Raw genomic sequence first — 21,784 nt, 5'->3', positions numbered from 1 at the left:
CAGCGTCCATCTTCTGGCTTCCTTGTAGCTGGCAGGACCTTGTATCAGTGTGTTTGTTGGCTCATTAGATAACGATTATTAAGGCCAATGATAAAAAACCTCTTTTCATATACCTAATCTTAATTATATGTTTCATCTGTAATTTTTTATTTATTTTCATGATGTTATTAATAGTTAGAAGTTAATAATAAATTCAACAGTTTAAAGTTTTAATAGAAAACTATAATTTTGTTGTTGATTGTGTTGCTTTATTAACCCTAGAACTGTTTTATTTTTATACAGCATTTTAAAAAGTCGGTATATGGTTTTTCCATATATAGTTTTCCACCGATATTTTACAATAATCCATAGTTTGTTCAGCGATAATCGATACTATTGACTATCGATATTTTTGTGTCGATGTCCCAACCTTAAAGGGGTTGTCCCGCGCCGAAACGGGTTTTTTTTTTTCTTTTCAACCCCCCCCCCCGGCGCGAGACAACCCCGATGCAGGGGTTAAAAAAGAACACCGGAGAGTGCTTACCTGAATCCCCGCGCTCCGGTGACTTCTTACTTACCTGCTGAAGATGGCCGCCAGGATCCTCTCTCTCGGTGGACCGCAGGGCTTCTGTGCGGTCCATTGCCGATTCCAGCCTCCTGATTGGCTGGAATCGGCACGTGACGGGGCGGAGCTACACGGAGCCCCATTGAGAAAAGAAGAAGACCCGGACTGCGCAAGCGCGGCTAATTTGGCCATTAGACAGCGAAAATTAGTCGGCTCCATGGAAACGAAGACGCTAGCAACGGAGCAGGTAAGTGAAAAACTTCTTATAACTTCTGTATGGCTCATAATTAATGCACAATGTACATTACAAAGTGCATTAATATGGCCATACAGAAGTGTATAGACCCACTTGCTGCCGCGGGACAACCCCTTTAAGCAGCAGACCTATGCTCTGTTGTAATGAGGAATCCGACATGCGTTCAGCACCATCTTCTCCTGCATCCCACTGAAGACTGTGGGAGGGGAAGAAGTCTGTTACCTTAGTGAGTAACCTCTGTACTGCCCATTTTTGCCTTGCAGTACGCATCAAGGAGGGTGTCCACCCAGTAATGATCTAATGTTTTGCTGTGGGCTATTCAATGATCATTCTGTATAGATGGGTGCGTCCCACAATACAGGATTACAACTCACACTGACATGGCAGTGGGTTGCCCTGTAACTCAATAGTGGGCCGCACTGGCTGACATCTTGGGCTCCCCTAGAAGTCTATAGCAAACTGCATAAAGGAAATATTGATACACACTAATAAAATGCGGCTGTTAGTTTAGCATTTTGCTCAAGATGCAGAGGCTGATGGGCATTGTGTCCGTGGTTAGGTGCACCCGACAAATGACAGTGTTCTACAATGCCAGGGACATGTTATCATTCAAATCTCAGTGCAGGGCCGGAATGACTTTTTGTGTGGCAAAATAGTGGCTGAGAATCTGGTACTGTGTGTTAGCATGGAGCATTACGTTGAAGAAGGTATCCACTAGCCTGCAGGGCAAGATTTCCATTGGAAGCAACTGTACAATGCTTGCATTCAGGGTCTGTGCTCTTGGATGGTTGGGGTGGTATTTTTATGTTTTATGTTTCAATAGCTGGGGGAGGGCTGGCTACTGACCTGGGACATGCTGGAATCAGGGTCAATGTTTGTTAAGGCGGTGGACTACATAGTAGTTCTACTCAATGCATTTAGCAGCGGCTTTCAGCGTTTATACCATGGGAATATTGGGGAAGGGACACTGTGATACCAATTTTTTTTTAAATTAGAAGTTTTTTATCATAAATATGGGAAAAGGGGAGGGTTAAACTTTTATTACTTTTTCATTTTTTATAATAATTACACTTTTAAAAACTGATTTTTACATTTTTTTTTAGTTCCCACCGGGGACATGAACTTGCAACAGTTTGATCGCTCCTACAGTATGATGTAATACCATAGTATTACATTATATTACGATCTAACATGCAATCTATCTAGCCACACCACAGGTCTGGCGTGGTAGGCAATCTGTAATGGTAGCCCTAGGGGCTTTCAAAAGACATGGCAACTGAAAGGTACTTTGCAATCTCAAAATGGTAATCATACTGGTGACATGGCCTAAGAGGTTTATGTAAAACTGGATCACCATCCGCCAAACTATTTTCATTCTATCTGGGTATTTCCACACTTTTGAGACACCCTGTACAGTTTTTGGAAGCAAAATAATATTCAGTTCACCAGGGCATTCCAGTGACTAGTTAGTTTTGATTGGGGCCAATGGATATTATCCAAATGGAATAGTAATGCTAGGTGACAAAATGTGCTACCCATTGATGAACATTTTCAATACAGTACAAATGCACATTTAGATTTGGTGTCTCTTTAAGCAATATAAGTTTGTTCAGAAAGTACATGTATATAAATAGATTTAATAGCTTGAAAAGAAGCCAAACAGATTTATTTTAGGCATACGGTAAGATCGTATTGTACCTAGATCCAATGCCTGATATAAATAGAACACCAGGTCTTTACACATAAGAAGCGCCTTGCTACAGTGGAACTATTTACTGTGTAGAGATGACACAACTCTAAGACAGGCTACAATGTAATGCTACCAGTATCTGTGCATCAAGGTGGGTGCATTTTGCAAATATTTTGCTGTTTTATCTTGTTTTTAAATCAGGAATCTGGAACATTATGGTATATATTTCAATACTATTTTGTATATCCTAACTTATTGCAAATGGTGCAAAACTTTACAGTTGTAAATAAAGTTTTAGTCAAATTTTATAGAAGATTTATAAGGTTGTTTTCTAGAGTGAAAAACTGCAGCCAATAAGTGTGACTGATCATATGTCCAATTACTGACTTATTTTTGCATCAACCACTACAATTCTACCTCTGGATGCCCATACTCTCACATCACATGTTGTTTGTTTTGTTTTTATTCCTTTTTCTAAACTGTTAAGAAATGTGCTGATGCAGTATTTTGGTGTCATTACTCAATGTGTTTTTATTTGTTTTCTTTATTTTCTGTTTCTCAAATGGGAACTAAGTTGTTAGTTAGAATTAAGGACACGACTAATTCCTGATCATATGATTAGGAAACTAGGAAAGCTATTGCTTATGGATTGTATATTTGTATCTCATTTTAGAATGGTAAATAATAAAATACAATGGACACTATATTTGTAAATGAGATTAAATCAGTAATTGACACAGTTATTCAGTTGTTTTATGGATGTTGGGAAAATTTAAACGGAATCAGTAAAAAAATATTTGCATATATATTTTTAATTCAGACTAACTTTATTTTTATTATTTGTTATTTTTTGCTGTTACTAATTTGTGTAAATTCTGGCGCAAAATTATTAATCCTGTTAGACAGTGTAAACTTACACTAGATAGCCTTTACACATGCCAGATTTATCACAGTGGCTTTGCTGAATGATAAATCTGTTGAATTTTAAGACTGTGTAGTCTAACTTTATACTATCTATTAGTTACTGTAGTTTACACCAAAAATTTTGGCTACATTTTTGATACAATATGGCACATTTAGGCTACAACTCATTTCTATAAAGCCACGTCCCTTGTATGGGTTTTTAGAAAAAAATGTCCAAAAGTGTCAAAAATGCATCATAAATGTGGTTATATACTTTTTTTGGCACAATTTCTGCCAGAAAACTTTTAAATTCTCAATAGTAATTAATTGTATTTCTACTTCTTATGTATTCAAACTAATTAAAATAAAGCATCAACTAAAATTGATGAGGGAACCCAGTAGCTAGTGTCAAATTTCCTTGCTGCGTTAAGGCTTGGGAAATCATGTATAAGGACCTTTTACATAATGAATCGGAGATTTGCTCTCCTGTATGTCAGTTTAGAACAAATTGAGAATTATTTAGTATTTCCTTAGATAATGTGACCCTTCTCTCTTGAGTCATGTCATCACTTCCCTTATGATCTAAAATGACATATCACCCAAGAGACTGCATCTTGTATAGATAATGTAAAACAAGTGTTACACAGCTCAGATTAAAAGCAATGGGTTACCCATGTAACGCACTAACATAGTGGGTACTTTGGAGCACAAAATGGTCCTTGTATTGGTCTAACTATTTGTTCAGGTTCCTGAATGACTCAGAATTGCATAACAGGATATTGAGAAATGGATTTTGCAAGCAAAACAAGTCTTTCAATTTCTACACCTAAAGCTTAAATGTATAAATTTTAAAGGGGTTGTCCCGCGGCAGCAAGTGGGTCTATACACTTCTGTATGGCCATATTAATGCACTTTGTAATGTACATTGTGCATTAATTATGAGCCATACAGAAGTTATCAAAAGTTTTATACTTACCTGCTCCGTTGCTGGCGTCCTCGTCTCCATGGTGCCGACTAATTTTCGGCCTCCGATGGCCAAATTAGCCGCGCTTGCGCAGTCCGGGTCTTCTGCTGTCTTCAATGGGGCCGCTCGTGCAGAATGCCGGCTCCGTGTAGCTCCGCCCCGTCACGTGCCGATTCCAGCCAATCAGGAGGCTGGAATCGGCAATGGACCGCACAGAAGAGCTGCGGTCCACGGAGGGAGCAGACCCCGGCGGCCATCTTCAGCAGGTGAGTATGAAGACGCCGGACCGCCGGGATTCAGGTAAGCACTCTCCGGTTTGTTTTTTTAACCCCTGCATCGGAGTTGTCTCGCGCCGAACGGGGGGGGGGGGGGGGGGGGGGGTTAAAAAAAAACAAAAAAAACGTTTCGGCGCGGGACAACCCCTTTAACTCTAGAGCTAGGCCGGCAAAAAGACATATATTTTGTTTGCTTATGTGCAGAGCATGTCAGCCCAAAAAATAGAAATGGCCATATATTTAAAAATCTAAAAAAATTATAAACGGAGGTTTAACCATACACATTGTACCTCTTTAATTTAGCTTTTTGGCACCTGATGGTAAAACTGTCACATTGTTATTGTTTGAACATATTTGCATTTGGATTTTATTCTAATCTCCTTACTAATACATTGTAACATAGTATGCAGGGCCGAAAAAAGACATATGTCCATCCAGTTCAGCCTATAAACCCCTAATGTTGATCCAGAAGAAGGAAAAAAAAACAATGAGATAGAAGCCGATATTCCTTATTTAAGGTAAAAAAAAAATCCTTCCTGACTCCAATCTGGCAATCAGTATAATCCATGATCAACAATCCTTTTGAAGTTATTAGTGATTATAATATATAATATTGCATTACTGAAGAAAGACGTTCAGGCCCCTCTTGTACTCTTTTATCAAATTTTTCATCAGCACGTCCTCAGGCAGAGAGTTCAGTAGCCTCACTGTTCTTACAGTAAAGAACCCCTATGTTGGTGTAGCAAAACAGTACAGGTCAAAACCTTAAAAAGCCCCAGCGCTCCAGTAGGTAAACTGACAGGTAGATGTGAAGAACTTACTTCACAGGGGTGTCTCTGATGAGACCACTGCTAATCCAAGATAACAGTAGTTAATCAGAGGTCCACGTTTAGGCAGGTATATAACTTTCAGGTCCTGGTGTATCATCAAACATTTTATTCAGGAACTTAATACAATCGATGCAAAGCATTTCGGCTCACATATGAGCCTTTCTCAAGCATAGAGACAGTGCACAATCAAGACATATATATACAAATATAAATAAAATAGGTGAGATGTACACCACTTGTCCAAGATGCTCGCCAGCTCCTGTGGTGTGCCGTCATCTGATGACGCAACTGGTTTCTCCCGTGTCATGTGACCGCGTTCATTCAATTTAGAATGCAACGTGCGTTCTATTGGGAACGTCATGATGTCATTATGCATGACATCACCATGTCTTCACAAATACAGAACTTTATTGGTAGATCATGCATACAAAAGAGAGGTCAACAAATGCCATTTAAAAGAAGCGAAAAGCAAACAAACTAATGACCATTTTTATGCAGGCTGAAACTCAGTGATAAACGATAAATGAACAAATAGTGCAAGTTGGCTTCGCATCTACACCTGACGATTATCACACAAATTTGTTCTTTGGAATTAATTTTGAGCGATAATCGTTGCGTGTAAATGGGCCTTATGTGAGGCATGCACACTCACTCAGCTCGCAGGCTCCCTTAAGTTTGGGTTGATAAACTCTTACCTGAAGTGCTTTTGTTCCTCCTATGTTTGGAATTGTAACACTGTAGATGACTATTTATAAGTTTTGAATAGGAACCTCCTTCCTTAACCTAAAAAATATTCTAGATGGCCTTTCTTCTAAAGACTCAGGAATAGAGGTCATTCCAAGGTATTTTTTCACTATGCTAATAAATATAAAATGTAAATATAGGTATATGACTATAAATTTATTTTGAATTTAGATGGCATCTTACTTCTGTGAGAAGTCAACAGCAAATCCTCAACCTGGAGACCTACTGGAAATAACCAATGGTTTTAGTAAGCATTGGACTCTTTATCTTTGTGATGGTTATGTCCTCAGTGCAGTTCCACTAGGTAAGTTATTTTGTATTCTAGGACATAGAGATATTTAACTGTCAGAAAAATGCTCTTAATTTTACAGCCCCATTCAGGTTCTGAGAGGCATAATATGATATCCATCTTAGTCAGTGAGGCCTTACAGTACCTTTACTATGCCTCTGATTTCATATAAAGGCACATATAGGATTTTTCTGTCTAACTCCATATGAAAGAGCAATGGTCATGGTCAGTCGCGAGCTTTGTTATAAAGGTATTCCACTTTAGCATCATTGAATATCATAATGCCTCTGTAATATTTTGCAAAATGTAGAGGCCCATGGAGCATATCCATAATGCTCTGCCATGTACACAAGGCTTTATGCTTGATTTCTTGCATAGGTTTGCTGTACTTGGCTTCTTCTCATATAGTTTTGTATATTAAGCCCAATGAGCCTACTTTGCTGATAGTTATTTAACCCATTCAAGACCAGAGATTTTTCATTCTGTGATTGTTTTCTTATCCTCGACCTGGGACTTGTTTTCCAAGCACATCTCAGAGATGCTCAATCAGATTGAGGTCTGGGGAATTTGGAGACCAAGTCATCATCTTGAGCTTTTTGTTGGTGTAGCAGGATGCATTATGCTGCTGAAAGAGTTCACTGCTATTATGGATTACCATTGCCATAAAGAGGTGTACTTGGTCTCCAACAATGTTTAGGTAAGTGGTATACTCTATACATAATCTGACTCCTTCCACTCCTGGCCTCAGAGTGCTTTGTGCAGGAAATGGGGGAGAGGATTCAGATAGTGCTCAGTGTTAGCAGCTGCCATCAGGCTCAAAGGTATGTCTGAGTATGAAGAAGATTCTTGAACTAGTGGTTGGAAGTTCAGGAGTGGGGGCCCGTAGTTCATTGGGTGGGATGGGGGTGAGGCCGTTGTCTTCCTGGCCCTCTTGCCCTGCAGGCCCTGTAGCAGTCGCATTGTCTGCCTCTATTGATAGCATGCATTACACTTGAATGTCCTACAGTGGCTGCCATAGTGGTAGTTTGTTCTTCTCTAGAGGAACGCACTAATAAATTCACTGTTTTATTCCAATGTAGTAGTCATTAACATGATTGGCATATTGTGACAACTTGATTTAGAATATTGTAGTACCTGGAAGTTAAGTTATCATAACATATTAAATGCCAACTACACATTTGGTACATCTGTATGTTCAAAAAAACAACATTCTTATTATTGGCTAATAAACTACAATGTTTTATTTGTAGATTGATATTCATATTTGCAGATTGGATTGCAATAATTAGCCTATTATTTTTGTAATACTTATTATAGTCTTCTATTCACAGAGGAGATGCCACAAACCACTAAATGCAAACAGTCCTTTATTAAAATGCAGCTATTGGAGGAAGCTGTTGGCAATGGTTCTTTTAAAGTGAACAATAAATATGACGGTGAATTTTCAGTTCTTCCTTATGAGAAAATCATTCATCAAGCACAAATCCTAATGGATACAAAAGTATGCACTGATCTGCTAGGGCCAGACTGTGAGCAATTCATCATCTTGCTTCGTTATGGAGAAAACGCTTCTGTTCAGGTATTTTTAAAGAATCATTTTACTTCATTGTGAAATGTGATTGTTCTCAGTAAGAGAAACCAAGTAATCTTGTAGATATTCTGCATTTTAATGGCTAACAAAAATACATGATGTTATAGTGAGCTTTCGGACCTATGCAGGGTTCTTCCTCAGTCTTAAATGGAATAGATCAGAAGAGGTGTGTGTGTGTGTGTGTGTGTGTGTGTGTGTGTGTGTGTGTGTGTGTGTGTATATATATATATATATATATATATATATATATATATATATATATATATATATATATATATATATATATATATATACATATATATAGACACATACTTATGACACGGCAAAGACATGGTGTGATTAATTTGCACTTAAAACACTACCAGAACAGAATGAGTAGAGGAGTAAATGCTTAATTAGTCCACTGAAAAGGGATGTGAAAGTTTTTTGGTCTTTGAATCTGTGTTAGGGGGTTACCAGACAAGTGTGTTATCCCTACTGCAAATTTCTCATGTTTTCCACTGATGCAAGAAGCTCCCTCCGAGGTTCATTCCGATCTTGACAGTGCCAAAGGTTGTTATAAATTTGTACTACCAAATTCTTCTGTGATGTTGGGATTTGAAATTGCCTCCAAATTTGAGGAACTTTATAATCAGGAGTTCATTGCCCTCTGACACAGAAAAAGGAACTTATCCCTGCAATGTAAGGAGCTGCAAGACCTGCACACATGTACTGACAGGATACAAATCCCCAACATACAGCAGGACTATTAGATCCCGGGGACATTCACATATTTCAGGTCCAATGTTGTATACCCAATCTTGTGCAGTGAATGCCTTGTGTTTGAGAAAAAAAACCAAAAACTAAGAGCACGGATGAGATCGCATCGCCACACAATTAAAGAGAGAAAGACAGAATTACCTGTGGCGGAGCACTTTTCTAGTCACTGACACAATATAGAAAATATGAAAGCTATTATATTAAAAGGCAATTTCAAACACAGCGATCAGCTTCCATCCAGTCTGAATGACTCCATAATGAAAAATTGAAAAGGTAATTTCCAAAGTGACTTCAATCCAACATATCATTTTCACAAAACAGGATTTTCCGTAGTGTGACTTTGGACTCTTTGGATTAAAATGTGATCTTTGCAGTGAATTTTTTGTAGTAATTCAAGTAATTATGGCTTAAGCATGTTGCTAATGATACAGAAGGGATCATGAAAAGTACCTACCCACTCTTGCCTCAATTTTTTCAAGAAATGAATATGTCATTTTGGAAAATCACCAATTTGAGAAACTCTGGAAGAAATTTATCAGTAGTGTTGTACATTGTGTCCATTCTAAGAGGATTTAGGCTGGTTATGCACAGAGGTTTTTGTGGCAGTTTTTCCACATAGCCTAAAGTGCATCCAGCAGGAAGGACAAGTATAAGTCCTTCTTTTATATTACCCATATTATTAGAACCTGCTTCTGGCTTTGATTCAGAAAAAGAGATGAAAAACTGCCAGAAAGCCTATATGTAAAGCCACCCTGTGCCAGAACACTCCTGAGTATAGGTCATCAAGTTTTAAAGGCTGGATAGCCCCTTTATGTGCTCTTAAGGTATATGAATCCTTTCTAATCCTGTGTCGGACCTCATCCGAGATGCAGATTTTCCTGCAAAGCTCCACTGTTGGATTAGGTCTAACACATGTATATAATAGTGTACCAGAGAGCACTCTGCTGTCAGAGACTCTCCGGCACATGTAGTTACAGTTAAAAGCCCCTGCGCTGTAGTGTCGGAGGCTGGCCAGTGTAAAAATTTGATGCATTATGTCATCACACTGGTGGTGTATTCTTGCAACGCAGCACTATAAATTCTTGCACTGCAGATTCAAAATTTGAGAATAATTGATGGAGAGAGGTAGTGATGAAGATATTCAAAGGCGGATTATGGAGTATAGTGATGGTGAAGGACATTTTAGTGATGACAGTGACCATGAAGAACATGTTACTGCTTTCAGTGATAATACTTCCAGTGATGCTGAAAACAGTGATGAAGAAGTGGCAATAATTTACTACCTGTTACAAGTAGCTGGAAGGAATATCCTGATGGCGATAGGGATCTTATACAGTTCCTATACACAGTGACACAACAGGAATTCACCCTTCCGCAAAGTGTTCACCCAAAAATGAAGATGGAATTGTCACGGAGCTGGGATCCGGGTAACTGGAAGTCCGTGAAACTACCCACAACCCCTGTCCCTACCTACTTGTCTCCCTGGGTGAGGCCCCAGGGCGACAACTGGGCGACAGTCCCTAGGCTCACTAGGGATGCAGGACAGGGAGTAGACTAACAGAAAAATACTGGAAGGAGTTAGACTACAGAAAAAAATATCGGGAAACAAACAAAACACAGAAGCAGGTCAGGCAATCCGAGTTGGCAACAAGAGAGAGCGCAGTACAAGGGGTCAGGCGAAGGCAAAGTCGGGTCCAAGCAAACAAGTCAAAACAGAGCATCAAATCAGGAATACGCGGGGGTAACTGGAGACGAAACATACACTGGCAAACACAAAAGGGAACTGAGCAGTTGAAATGCTGTCAGAACTCCCGCCCCAGCAGCTGATTTGGGGCGGGGATCCTGTCAGCATTAGGGACCAATAACAGGATGCTGGGAGAGACAGCCCCCGGCGCCTGCTTAAGACAGGAGGACAGAGCAAGCAGGCCCAAGGTCATGGCAACGGGAGCGCGGCTCAGAATGGTACTCGCTGGATCCCCAGTGACTCGACTCTCTAGGTGCACGCCCCCTAGGAATGGGACCATGCACCCAGAGCCAGTTTCCTGGATTGTGGCAGCTAGGGGAGGTCACCAAGACCAGGGCTCCCCTGCTCTGCACCCCAGCAGTCCAGTCGTCACTAGTTATCAGAAGAAACAGCCTGTTGAAATTCAAAAACCAACCTTTATTTTGGACTATACAAAATTTATGAGAGAAGTGGACAGAGCTGGTCAGTACTGTGGATGCTATTGTTTAACCAGAAGATTCTACAAATAGTGGTAAAAATGATTCTTCTGGCTGATAGAAGTTACAGATAGCCAAAATGCTGACCCACTTATCATACAGAAAAAAACTAATTACTTAGTTGTGGGCAATGTGGGAATGCAAATATGAGAAAGAGGGGAAGACCATCAACCTCGGATGCTAAGGAAAGACTAAATGGGAAGATGCATTTTCTCATTCAAAATGAATAACAAAACCACAAAGGATTGCATGGTTTGTAGCAGAAGAACGGAGAAAGGAGAGAAACTAGTTTCTACTGTAAGACATGCAGTAGGAAACCTGGAATTCATTTAGGAGAGCGCTTAAAAAAATACCACACTCTCAAAAATTATAAACCACAATAAACGGAAACAGTTTTTTTTAGCGAAAAATTGCGAATAAAAGCATAATTTGAGTTTGCTTTTATGTATTTCTGTTACGTTATTCCAAGTAATCCACAAGGCTCTTTACCACCCAAAATAAATAAGAGTTGGGGAGGCTGCAGATGCAGGGAAATTGGATTGGAATGGGTTAAGACCCACTAACCTATTGGGCAAATATTGCATATTTGATACAACTGCCCCTGGTAAATTCCTTACCCCTTCAATTTTTTTATTAGAGTTGTAGTGACTCAGAGTTAGGGTCCCTCCATCATTTGTAAGTCTGTTTGTCTTTAAAGGGGTTGTCTCGCGCCGAAACGTTTTTTTTTTTTTTGCATAGGCCCCCCGTTCGGCGCAGGACAAACCCAAGGGATGTGTTAAAATAAAAAAATATATATTACTTACCCGAATCCCCGCTCTGCGACTTCTTCCTTCTTCCTACTTCTTCCTTCTCCAAGATGGCCGCCGGGATCTTCACCCACGATGCACCGCGGGTCTTCTCCCATGGTGCACCGTGGGCTCTGTGCGGTCCATTGCCGATTCCAGCCTCCTGATTGGCTGGAATCGGCACACGCGACGGGGCGGAGCTACGCAATGACGCGTAGAAGGGGGCGGACCGACCAGAAGGAAAAGACCCTTTTGCGCAAGTGCGTCTAAAAAAGCAAGAAGACCCCGAAATTAGACGGGGATGCCAGCAACGGAGCAGGTAAGTGAATAACTTCTGTATGGCTCATATTTAATGCACGATGAATATTACAAAGTGCATTAATATGGCCATACAGAAGTGCTGAACCCCACTTGCTTTCGCGAGACAACCCCTTTAAGTCAGTTTGATTGTCTCCCTATCCTACGAGTGTGTTATGAATGGTAGTTTGGGAGTAGGGGGAGGAGTTATAAGTGAGAGATGAAGAGGAAGTGAGTCGTGGGTAGTTTGGAGAAGGAGGTGCTCGCAGGAGAGGCGGGCTGATGCTCCTGCTGGGGCTAAGCCGCAGTTATGTCTCTACTACTAGAAGGCTTGTCTCCTCTGGGGATGGAAGCACAGGAGAAGCTGCTTGAGCGTTGGTGTGTGAATGCAAGTGCTGCATACACCCCTACTGAACTGCATCTAGAGGGGAAGCACAGAAGCCCGTTACTGCTAACAGCTAAAGTAAGAGTGATTTGAAAGGCAACACAAGAGAATGTCCTTCAGATAACAGTGACTGAGGATGTTGTCAAGTATGTTTGGAAGTTAGAGCTCAGAAATCTATTTAGAAGCATCTGCATGTTGAGAAGTACAAGTAATTTGTCTGTGTTGGAAAATCAATGTTGGATCATAAGTAAAAGGAAACCGTGTGTCCCCAGTTTTGAAAAGCACTCTTTGTCTGTGGATTCATTTATTCATCCCGAGCAACTTATTGCTTATCTACGGACACTGGCATCACGACAATAATCTAGGACTGATCTGTGGTAATTGAGTCTGCTAAAATCTTATCTCCCTTGCTACTGACTGGGCTGGGCTATACTTCAGCATTTGGGAAAGGAAATGGTAGAGCCGCCATGAACTGCTGCCAACTTATACCCTGCTGTCTCCTCGGCTGAAGGCCTGGTTCTTGGTGACTACAGAGTTTTACAGTTTGGGACATCTTATTCTGTGAGTAATATTAGCTAAATCTAAAACAAAATCAGTGCAGTTCTATATGCACATTATGAATGCAGATTAGTAGCAATGATAAGTATAAAATAAGCTGCTGTTCCCTCTTAGCAGCATATTAAGATATCAAGCTTCTCTTGGTCTGGTAGAACATTGTTATTGTAATGTTTACTCAGTATCCTGTCTTACCACATATTAAATCAGTCAATGTTTGAGGCTTAAGAGAGGATTAATTTGTGACTCTAATGAACACATTTAGTTGAGTGTGTGGCGATGCTGATTTGAATATATATGTCCCAATATATCTTAATTGCCAAAATTGAAGTCAATTATGCTTTTCAATACAACGGCAATAGAGTCTGACTTGAGACATGGATCTACTTGGTCACTAATAGATGTGGGTTGTGGCTTAACCAGAGAGCAGAGTTTAAGGGGTTGTGCATTCTTCACCCCCCCCCCCCCCCCCCCCCCCCATTCTCCACAAAGGTCTGGACTTTTCCCATGGGGAATATCTAGGTTGCTAGATATGGAGTTATCTCCATTAGTAATAACTGACACACAGACGAGCTGGACTTGCCAAATTGGCAAATAGGCTCACCTCAGAGAACTGACAGCGGCCCCCTCCTTCCCCGCGGCGGAATATCGCTGGTGATATTTCGCAACGGCTGTGGACAGGGGGCCAAAATCTTAAAGTGACCTTCCAGTTTCAGTCTATCTGTGGACTGAAGGCTTGAGGTTATATTACCTGCTGTCATTCTTTTAAAATGATGTCACTCCGATCTACCAGCTCAATTTCACAACAGAAAACTGTTGAACTTTATTTTCTAAACAAGTTATAATTCTACAGAAAAAAGATTGTGCGAAAGAAAATGATCAATAGATCTAACAAGTAATCTTTTGTATATTGTGACAACTGAAGTAAACTTTTCTTGACCTTTTTGTACTATATGATTATCTAGAAAATGCCATCTTGTATGTTTTTTTCTTCCAAGCACACACAAAACAAGTATTATGCAGTCACAAGATATTAGATTTTTTGCGTGATAATTTCTCATTCGGTTATAAGTGCTAGAATCAGAAGAAAAATGTTATATAAAAATGCTGCCAAAACATTCTTCATGTAATGTATTTTACAGGGAGTCTGGTAGCAGATGTATAAAGTGGGGAGAGGGGGTCAAGCCCCCATCCTCATGAACAGAGTTGGGACCCCCAGCAATCAGACCCTTGTCACTTATCCTGTTATAGGTGATAATTTTTTTTCGTAAGACAAACTCTTTAACTGTCACACTAAAATTGTGGGGCAATGGAAAAAGGCAATTTCACCATTGTTTTTTGGGATTTATTTTTATGGCGATGACAGTATGGTACAAATATTATGCTATCTTTATTTTATGGGTTATTACAATTATGACAATAGATTTATAGAGTTTTAACTAGAGATGAGCGAGCACGCTTGGATAAGGCAGTTACTCAAGCGAGCATTGCTCTTGTCCTAACATGCTCGGCGTGGCGTCGGGGAAGAGCAGGGTGGAAGTGAGAGAGATCTGAAAAAACATTTATACGCTACAGTTAGCAATGACAGCTGCATCTGCAGGATTAAAGCGGTTTCCCTGGGAGAATACTATTGATGGCCTATCATCAGGATAGGTCATCAATAGTTGATCGTCCGAGGTCCGCTTGGGACCCCGACCAATCAACTGAGCGGGAGCATGCTGTAAGCGCTGTAGTCGAAGCAGAAGCAGCACAAGTCTCTGTAATGACCTTCATGTAGTTTCCGGTGGTTGTAATTGCAGGCGCAGCTCATGTTGATTTCAATTAAGGGCCCTTGATCCCACTCAAATTTTTGCATGCAATGAGCAACCACCATTGGTGTGCCGAACGTTTGTATAAAGAAAAATGCATCTTTAGATCTCTAACCTAGGTAAATCTGTCACAGAGGAAAGGCCAATTAAGCTAATTGATGCAGCTCAAGGAGAAATAGATGATGCCTATTAGCTGTCATAAGAGGTATATTGAAAGGATAACAGTTGGTGAATTAATCTATTTATCCCATATTTCATGGAATTCTACCTCTTTTTTTCTATGTATGAAGATCCATCTCTTGAGAGGTAGCACAAGATTAGTTGAACAAATCCAATGCCTGAGTCACTGGAGGAGGGTAGGGGGTGCTATCCAAAATTAGTTTTTTTGGCATGATACAAAGCCTCACAGTTAAATGCCTGGTCAGTAGGGAAGGGGAACCTCTCATGAGCAACCAACAAGAGACAAGTCTTAACCCCTTAACGACCGGGCCATAGTGTTTTTTTACGTCCTGCAGCTGCAGGACGTGTATGGAGGGAGGTAGCGCCGCTATCTCCTTCCATACAGCGCGGGCGTCAGCTGTTTATTACAGCTGACACCCGCGGGCAATAGCCACGCTTGGCTGTTCGGCTGATCACGGCTATTAACCCTTTAAATGCCGCTGTCAATTCTGACAGCGGCATTTAAATCCCCCGAACGCTGTTTGGGGGTCCCGCACGGCCCCCCCGCGGTGAGATCGGGGGATCCATGCAGGTGTCATGGCAGCCGGGGGCCTAATGAATGGCCCCAGGGCTGCCTTAGCAGACTGCCTATCAAGCTATCCACACAAGGTGGCTTGATAGACTGCCTGTGAAAAAGCAGTATGACGTAATGCTATAGCATTACGTCATACTGCAGGAGCGATCAAAGCATCGCATGTTAAAGTCCCCCAGGGGGACTTCAAAGTAAAGTAAAAAAAAAGATCAATAAAGTTTTTTAAATTGTAAAAAAAAAAAAAAAGTTATAAAAGTTTAAATCACCCCCCTTTTGCCATATCTATTATTAAAAAATCTAAATCATAAAATAAAAATATGTATTTGATATTGCCGCGTCCGTAAAAGTCAGATCTATCAAAGTAGTGCATTATTTTTTCTGCATTGTGAACGTTGTCCAAAAAAAAAATAAAGAACGCCAGAAATGCATTTTTTTAGTTACCCTGTCTCCCAGAAAAAACGCAATAAAAAGCGATCAAAAAGTCGTATGTATTCCATATTGATACTATCGGAAACTACAGGACATCCCGCAAAAAATGAGCCCTTGCTCAACTACGTCAACGGAAAAATAAAAAAGTTATCGCACGCACAAATGACCGCAGAAAATAATTGAAAAAAATTTAATATCTTAAAAAAAAAATACAAGTACTACAGCAAAAACAATACTATATAAGTTTGGTATCGTAGTAATCGTACTGACCCATAGAATAAAAATATCAGGTCGATTTGTTGCAGTTTGTGCGTCGTAGAAACAGGACGCACCGAAAGATGGTGGAATGTCGTTTTTTTTCCCATTTCTCTCAGCTAAGAATTTTTAAAAAGTTTTTCAGTACATTATATGGTACAATAAATAGTGCCATTTAAAAATACAACTCGTCCTGCAAAAAACAAGCCCTCATACAGCGACTTCGATGGATAAATAAAGGAGCTACGATTTTTTAAAAGAGAGTAGGAAAAAACAAAAATGGAAAAAAGCAAAAAAGCCTGGTCACTAAGGGGTTAAGATCCTGTAGGACAACTACTCCCATGGCATCATATAGGAAATTTCACGCTTGGTTTCAATAGTCTCTCAAAGTTGGGCAATATGAAAAACACTTATAGCCCCATGACCACAACAGTGAAGCAAACTTCAAAAAACTGTGTTAATTGCTAATAAAGAAATCCTCAGCAGTTTATATCTTTTTTATTTGTTATTCCACAAACAAAGTTCTGATAGGATTATAGATAGAACAAAAGCTTTTGAATAAATCCACTGTTTCAGAGATTTCACAATCCTATTGCCTTTGTTATACTACAGGTACATTATCACAGTTGCAGACATGTCTCATATTTCTCATATACGGATTAAGCGTGCTTGCTGATTTGCTGCCAAAGCACAGAATGTGCTCTATGTAAAAGTATTTGTACAATTGAGACTCTGCATACGAAACTAAAGTCTTTTGAGATTGTGCATTATTGCTTACTTTGTAAGGGATTAATAAGAAATGGGACTCACTGTTGTAATTGTATAGTGCATAGTCGTGAATTCATACATTTAATCAAGTACATTTGAGGGTTAGAGCAACCCTCCTTGCCTGCACAAAGAAGAATGGCTGAACAGCTTCTCTGCCTACCAGAAGCACATTGTGTTATTAGTATGCATTGGTAGTCTAAAATACTACATGCTGCTCTGATGGCCCGGTACTGCTCACATTGGCAGCACTGGTCAATCAAAGCCTGTGTAGTGTTTTACAACCCCAAATCCAAAAAAGTTGTGATGCTATATAAAATGTAAATGTCATTTTCGACCTGGACTGCAGCCAAAATCATGTCGTGATTTGGTGCTGGAGCAGTCAGGACAGGCATGTATGCTTGCTTCTGAGGTGGCCAGATGCAGGAGCAGACAGAACCAAGGCGTAGTAAACAGAGTGGGGAACTCTGAACCCCTCTAACAGAACCCACCTTGAAGCAGAGCACCTGTCCCAAAAGGGGTGACCAAACTACTTGCGCTAGACCAGATCCAAAGTCAGAGGAGAGCTAGAGCACAGAAACCGGGAACAAACAGTAACTGACAACAAATAAAATACACAACTAACAGAAACACAGGGGACTAATCAGAAGACAGGAGCCAGACAACAGACAGGTCTACTGAGCAAGCTGACTTGACCAGAAGTACTGACTATAACTGGCACTTCCAGCCAGGAAGAGCTGGATTATGTAGGGAAAGGGGAGAAGCTGATTGGCTGACAGTGTTGTCAGTCACCAGCCACTACCTTAGCTATCAGCTGCAGGACTACTTAACTTTAATTAGTAAGCACAGGAGATATTAACCCATGCTAGTCAGGATAGAACCAACAGTAGAAAAGTGTGCTGGCAGAGACTTAACAGTTTGCTGGTAGTGACACGACAGTAAATAAATGTAAAGAAAAAAGAATGCAATGATTTGGAAATCTCATATAACCATATTTTTTTCAGTATAGAACATAGAACACATATCAGGAGTTAAAAGTGAGATATTTTTCCATTTCGTTAACAAAATGTAACTAATTTAGGAATTAATGGCAGCAACATATCTCACAAAAGTTGGGGCAGGAGTAACAAAAAGGTGGAAAAGTAAGTGGTACTAATGAAAAACAGCTGGAGGGTCATTTTTCTTCTACGTCACATGACTGTGCATAAAAAGAGCTTGCTAAAGAGGCAGAGTCTCTCAGAAGCAAAGATGGTCTGACGTTCACCAATAAATGAAAAGGAACATTTTCAAAAAAATGTTTCTCAATCTAAAATTGCAAAGGTTTTGAATATTCCACCATCTACAGTGCATATAATCATCAAAAGATTTTGAGAATTTGGAGAAATTTAAGATAATAAACTGGATGGCCGCTCTCCTTAAGTTCGCAGGACATGGAGTCTGTGGTTTCCAAGAATAACTTCAAATTTTTGATTCATTTAACCACAGAACAGCTTTCCATTTTGCTTTAGTCCATTTTAAATGAGCTTTATCCCAGAGAAGATGCCAGCATTTCTGGATTGTCTTGATATATGGCTTCTTCTTTGCTTTAAATTGCATTTGTAGATTGCACAGTGACCTGTGTTCAAAGATAATTGTTTCTGGAAGTACTCCTGAGTCCACGCAGTGATTTCCTGTGCTGCCTGAGGGCTTGTAAATCTTGAGCATCCTATATTGACCAGCAGCCTTGTTCCTTGTGTACATGAATTTCTTCAAAATCTCTGAATCTTTTGATGGATGTCAACTGGGCAGTCCAAACAACCAGAAGGAGAAGACCAAGACATTCAATGCATTGATGCCCAAACATTTTTTCCTCTGTAGAAGAAGAGAAGGGTGGGTAATTGCATGTGGTTAGTAGGAATGAGCGAGCACCAAAATGATCGGGTGCTCGTTACTCGGGACGAAAATTTCGCAAGCTCGAGGGTTCGTTTCGAATAACGAACCCCATTGAAGTCAATGGGCGACCTGAGCATTTTTGTATATCACCGATGCTCGCTAAGGTTTCCATTTGTGAAAATCTGGGCAATTCAAGAAAGTGATGGGAACGACACAGCAACGGATAGGGCAGGCAAGGGGCTACATGTTGGGCTGCATCTCAAGTTCCCAGGTCCCACTATTAAGCCACAATAGCGGCAAGAGTGCCCCCCCCCCTCCCAACAATTTTTACTTCTGAAAAGCCCTCATTAGCAATGCATACATTAGCTAAGCACCACACTACCTCCAACAAAGCACAATCACTGCCTGCATGACACTCCGCTGCCACTTCTCCTGGGTTACATGCTGCCCAAACACCCCCCCCCCCCCGCACGACCCAGTGTCCACAGCACACACCAAAGTGTCCCTGCGCAGCCTTCAGCTGCCCTCATGCCACACCACCATCATGTCTATTTATAAGTGCGTCTGCCATGAGGAGGAACCGCAGCCACACACTGCAGAGGGTTGGCACGGCTAGGCAGCGACCCTCTTTAAAAGGGGCGGGGCGATAGCCCACAATGCTGTACAGAAGCAATGAGAAATCCAATCCTGTGCCACCTCTATCAGGAGCTGCACACGTGGGCATAGCAATGGGGAACCTATGTGCCACACACTATTCATTCTGTCAAGGTGTCTGCATGCCCCAGTCAGACCGCGTTTTTTTTATAAATAGTCACAGGCAGGTACAACTCCGCAATGGGAATTCCGTGTGCACCCACAGCTTGGGTGGCTCCCTGGAACCCACCGGCAGTACATAAGTATATCCCATTGCAGTGCCCAGCACAGCTGATGTAATGTCATGTTAAATGCAGTTGGGCTTCGGCCCACACTGCATGCCCCAGTCAGACTGGGATTCTTTAGAAGTAGACACATGCAGTTACAACTCCCTGTGGACCACAGCATGGGTGGCTCCCTGGAACCCACTGGCGGTACATAAATATATCCCATTGCATTGACCATCACAGCTGAGGTAATGTCATGTTAAATGCAGGTGGGCTTCAGCCCACACTGCATGCCCCAGTCAGACTGGGTTTCTTTAGAAGTGGACACATGCAGTTACAACTCCGTGTGGACCGACAGCATGGGTGGGTCCCAGGAAGCCACCGGCGGTACATAAATATATCCCATTGCATTGCCCATCACAGCTGAGGTAACGTCCGATTAAATGCAGGTGGTCTTCGGCCCACACTGCATGCCCCAGTCTGACCGGGGTTTTTAATACATAGACACTGGCAGGTACAAATCCCTAATGTGAAGTCCCTGTGGACACACAGCATGGGTGGCTCCCTGGAACCCACCGGCGGTACATAAATATAACCCATTGCAGTGCCCATCACAGGTGAGGTAATGTCATGTTTAATGCAGGTGGGCTTCGGCCCACACTGCATGCCCCAGTCAGACTGAGGTTCTTTAGAAGTGGACACATGCAGTTACAACTCCGTGTGGACCGACAGTATGGGTGGGTGCCAGGAAGCCACCGGCGGTACATAAATATATCCCATTGCATTGCCCTGCACAGCTGAGGTAACGCCAGATAAAATACAGGTGGGCTTCGGCCCACCCTGCATGCCTCAGTCAGACTGGGGTTCTTTAGAAGTGAACACATGCAGTTACAACTCCGTGTGGACCGACAGCATGGGTGGGTGCCAGGAAGCCACCGGCGGTACATAAATATATCCCATTACATTGCCCTGCACAGCTGAGGTAACGTCAGATAAAATACAGGTGGGCTTCGGCCCAAACTGCATGCCCCAGTCAGGCTCGAGTTTTTTATAAGTATACACAGGCATGTACATCTCCCTAATGGGAAGTCCATGTGGACCGACAGCATGGGTGGGTCCCAGGAAGCCACCGGCGGTACATAAATATATCCCATTGCAGTGCCCAGCACAGCTGATGTAACGTCAGCTTTAATGCAGGTGGGCAAAAAATTAATTAGTTTACACTGTAGGCGAGGGCCCAAAAAAATTGGTGTAGCAACAGTACTAATGTACCTCAGAAAAATTGCCCATGCCCAACCAAGAGGGCAAGTGAAACCCATTAATCGCTTTGGTTAATGTGGCTTAATTTGTAACTAGGCCTGGAAGCAGCCCAGTTAAAATAAAAATTGGTTCAGGTGCAAGTTTCAACGCTTTAATGAGCATTGAAACGTATAAAAATTGTTTACAAAAATTATATGACTGAGCCTTGTGGGCCTAAGAAAAATTGCCCGTTCGGCGTGATTACGTGAGGTTTCAGGAGGAGGAGCAGGAGGAGGAGGATGAATAGAATACACAGATTGCAATCTAAAAGGTCCCCGTTTTTGATGGTGATAGAGAACGATGCTTCCATCTGCGGGTGCAGCCTACGTATTGTTTAGGTATCGCTGCTGTCCGCTGGTGGAGAAGAGAAGTCTGGGGAAATCCATGCTTTGTTCATCTTGATGAGTGTAAGCCTGTCGGCACTGTCGGTTGACAGGCGGGTACGCTTATCCATGATGATTCCCCCAGCCGCACTAAACACCCTCTCTGACAAGACGCTAGCCGCAGGACAAGCAAGCACCTCCAGGGCATACAGCGCGAGTTCAGGCCACGTGTCCAGCTTCGACACCCAGTAGTTGTAGGGGGCAGAGGCGTCACGGAGGACGGTCGTGCTATCGGCTACGTACTCCCTCACCATCTTTTTACAGTGCTCCCGCCG

General features: G+C 41.5%; 1 protein-coding gene across 1 annotated transcript in view; it reads left to right on the top strand.

Moving 5' to 3' along the window:
- Nucleotides 1-2,589: 2,589 nt before the first annotated feature.
- Nucleotides 2,590-21,784, top strand: part of PLAAT1 (phospholipase A and acyltransferase 1) — a 197,301-nt gene continuing 178,106 nt past the window's right edge. The window contains exons 1-3 of the mRNA XM_066601984.1: nucleotides 2,590-2,641; nucleotides 6,378-6,510; nucleotides 7,827-8,074. Coding sequence (XP_066458081.1) covers nucleotides 6,378-6,510; nucleotides 7,827-8,074 — 381 coding nt within the window. The 5' untranslated portion in view covers nucleotides 2,590-2,641. The remainder of the gene's footprint in view (nucleotides 2,642-6,377; nucleotides 6,511-7,826; nucleotides 8,075-21,784) is intronic.

The sequence above is a fragment of the Eleutherodactylus coqui genome, chromosome 1 (genome assembly GCF_035609145.1).
Source record: "Eleutherodactylus coqui strain aEleCoq1 chromosome 1, aEleCoq1.hap1, whole genome shotgun sequence".
Taxonomy (NCBI): domain Eukaryota; kingdom Metazoa; phylum Chordata; class Amphibia; order Anura; family Eleutherodactylidae; genus Eleutherodactylus; species Eleutherodactylus coqui.
The sequence above is the reverse complement of the archived record's forward strand: the minus strand, read 5'-3'. Positions and strand labels throughout refer to the sequence as shown.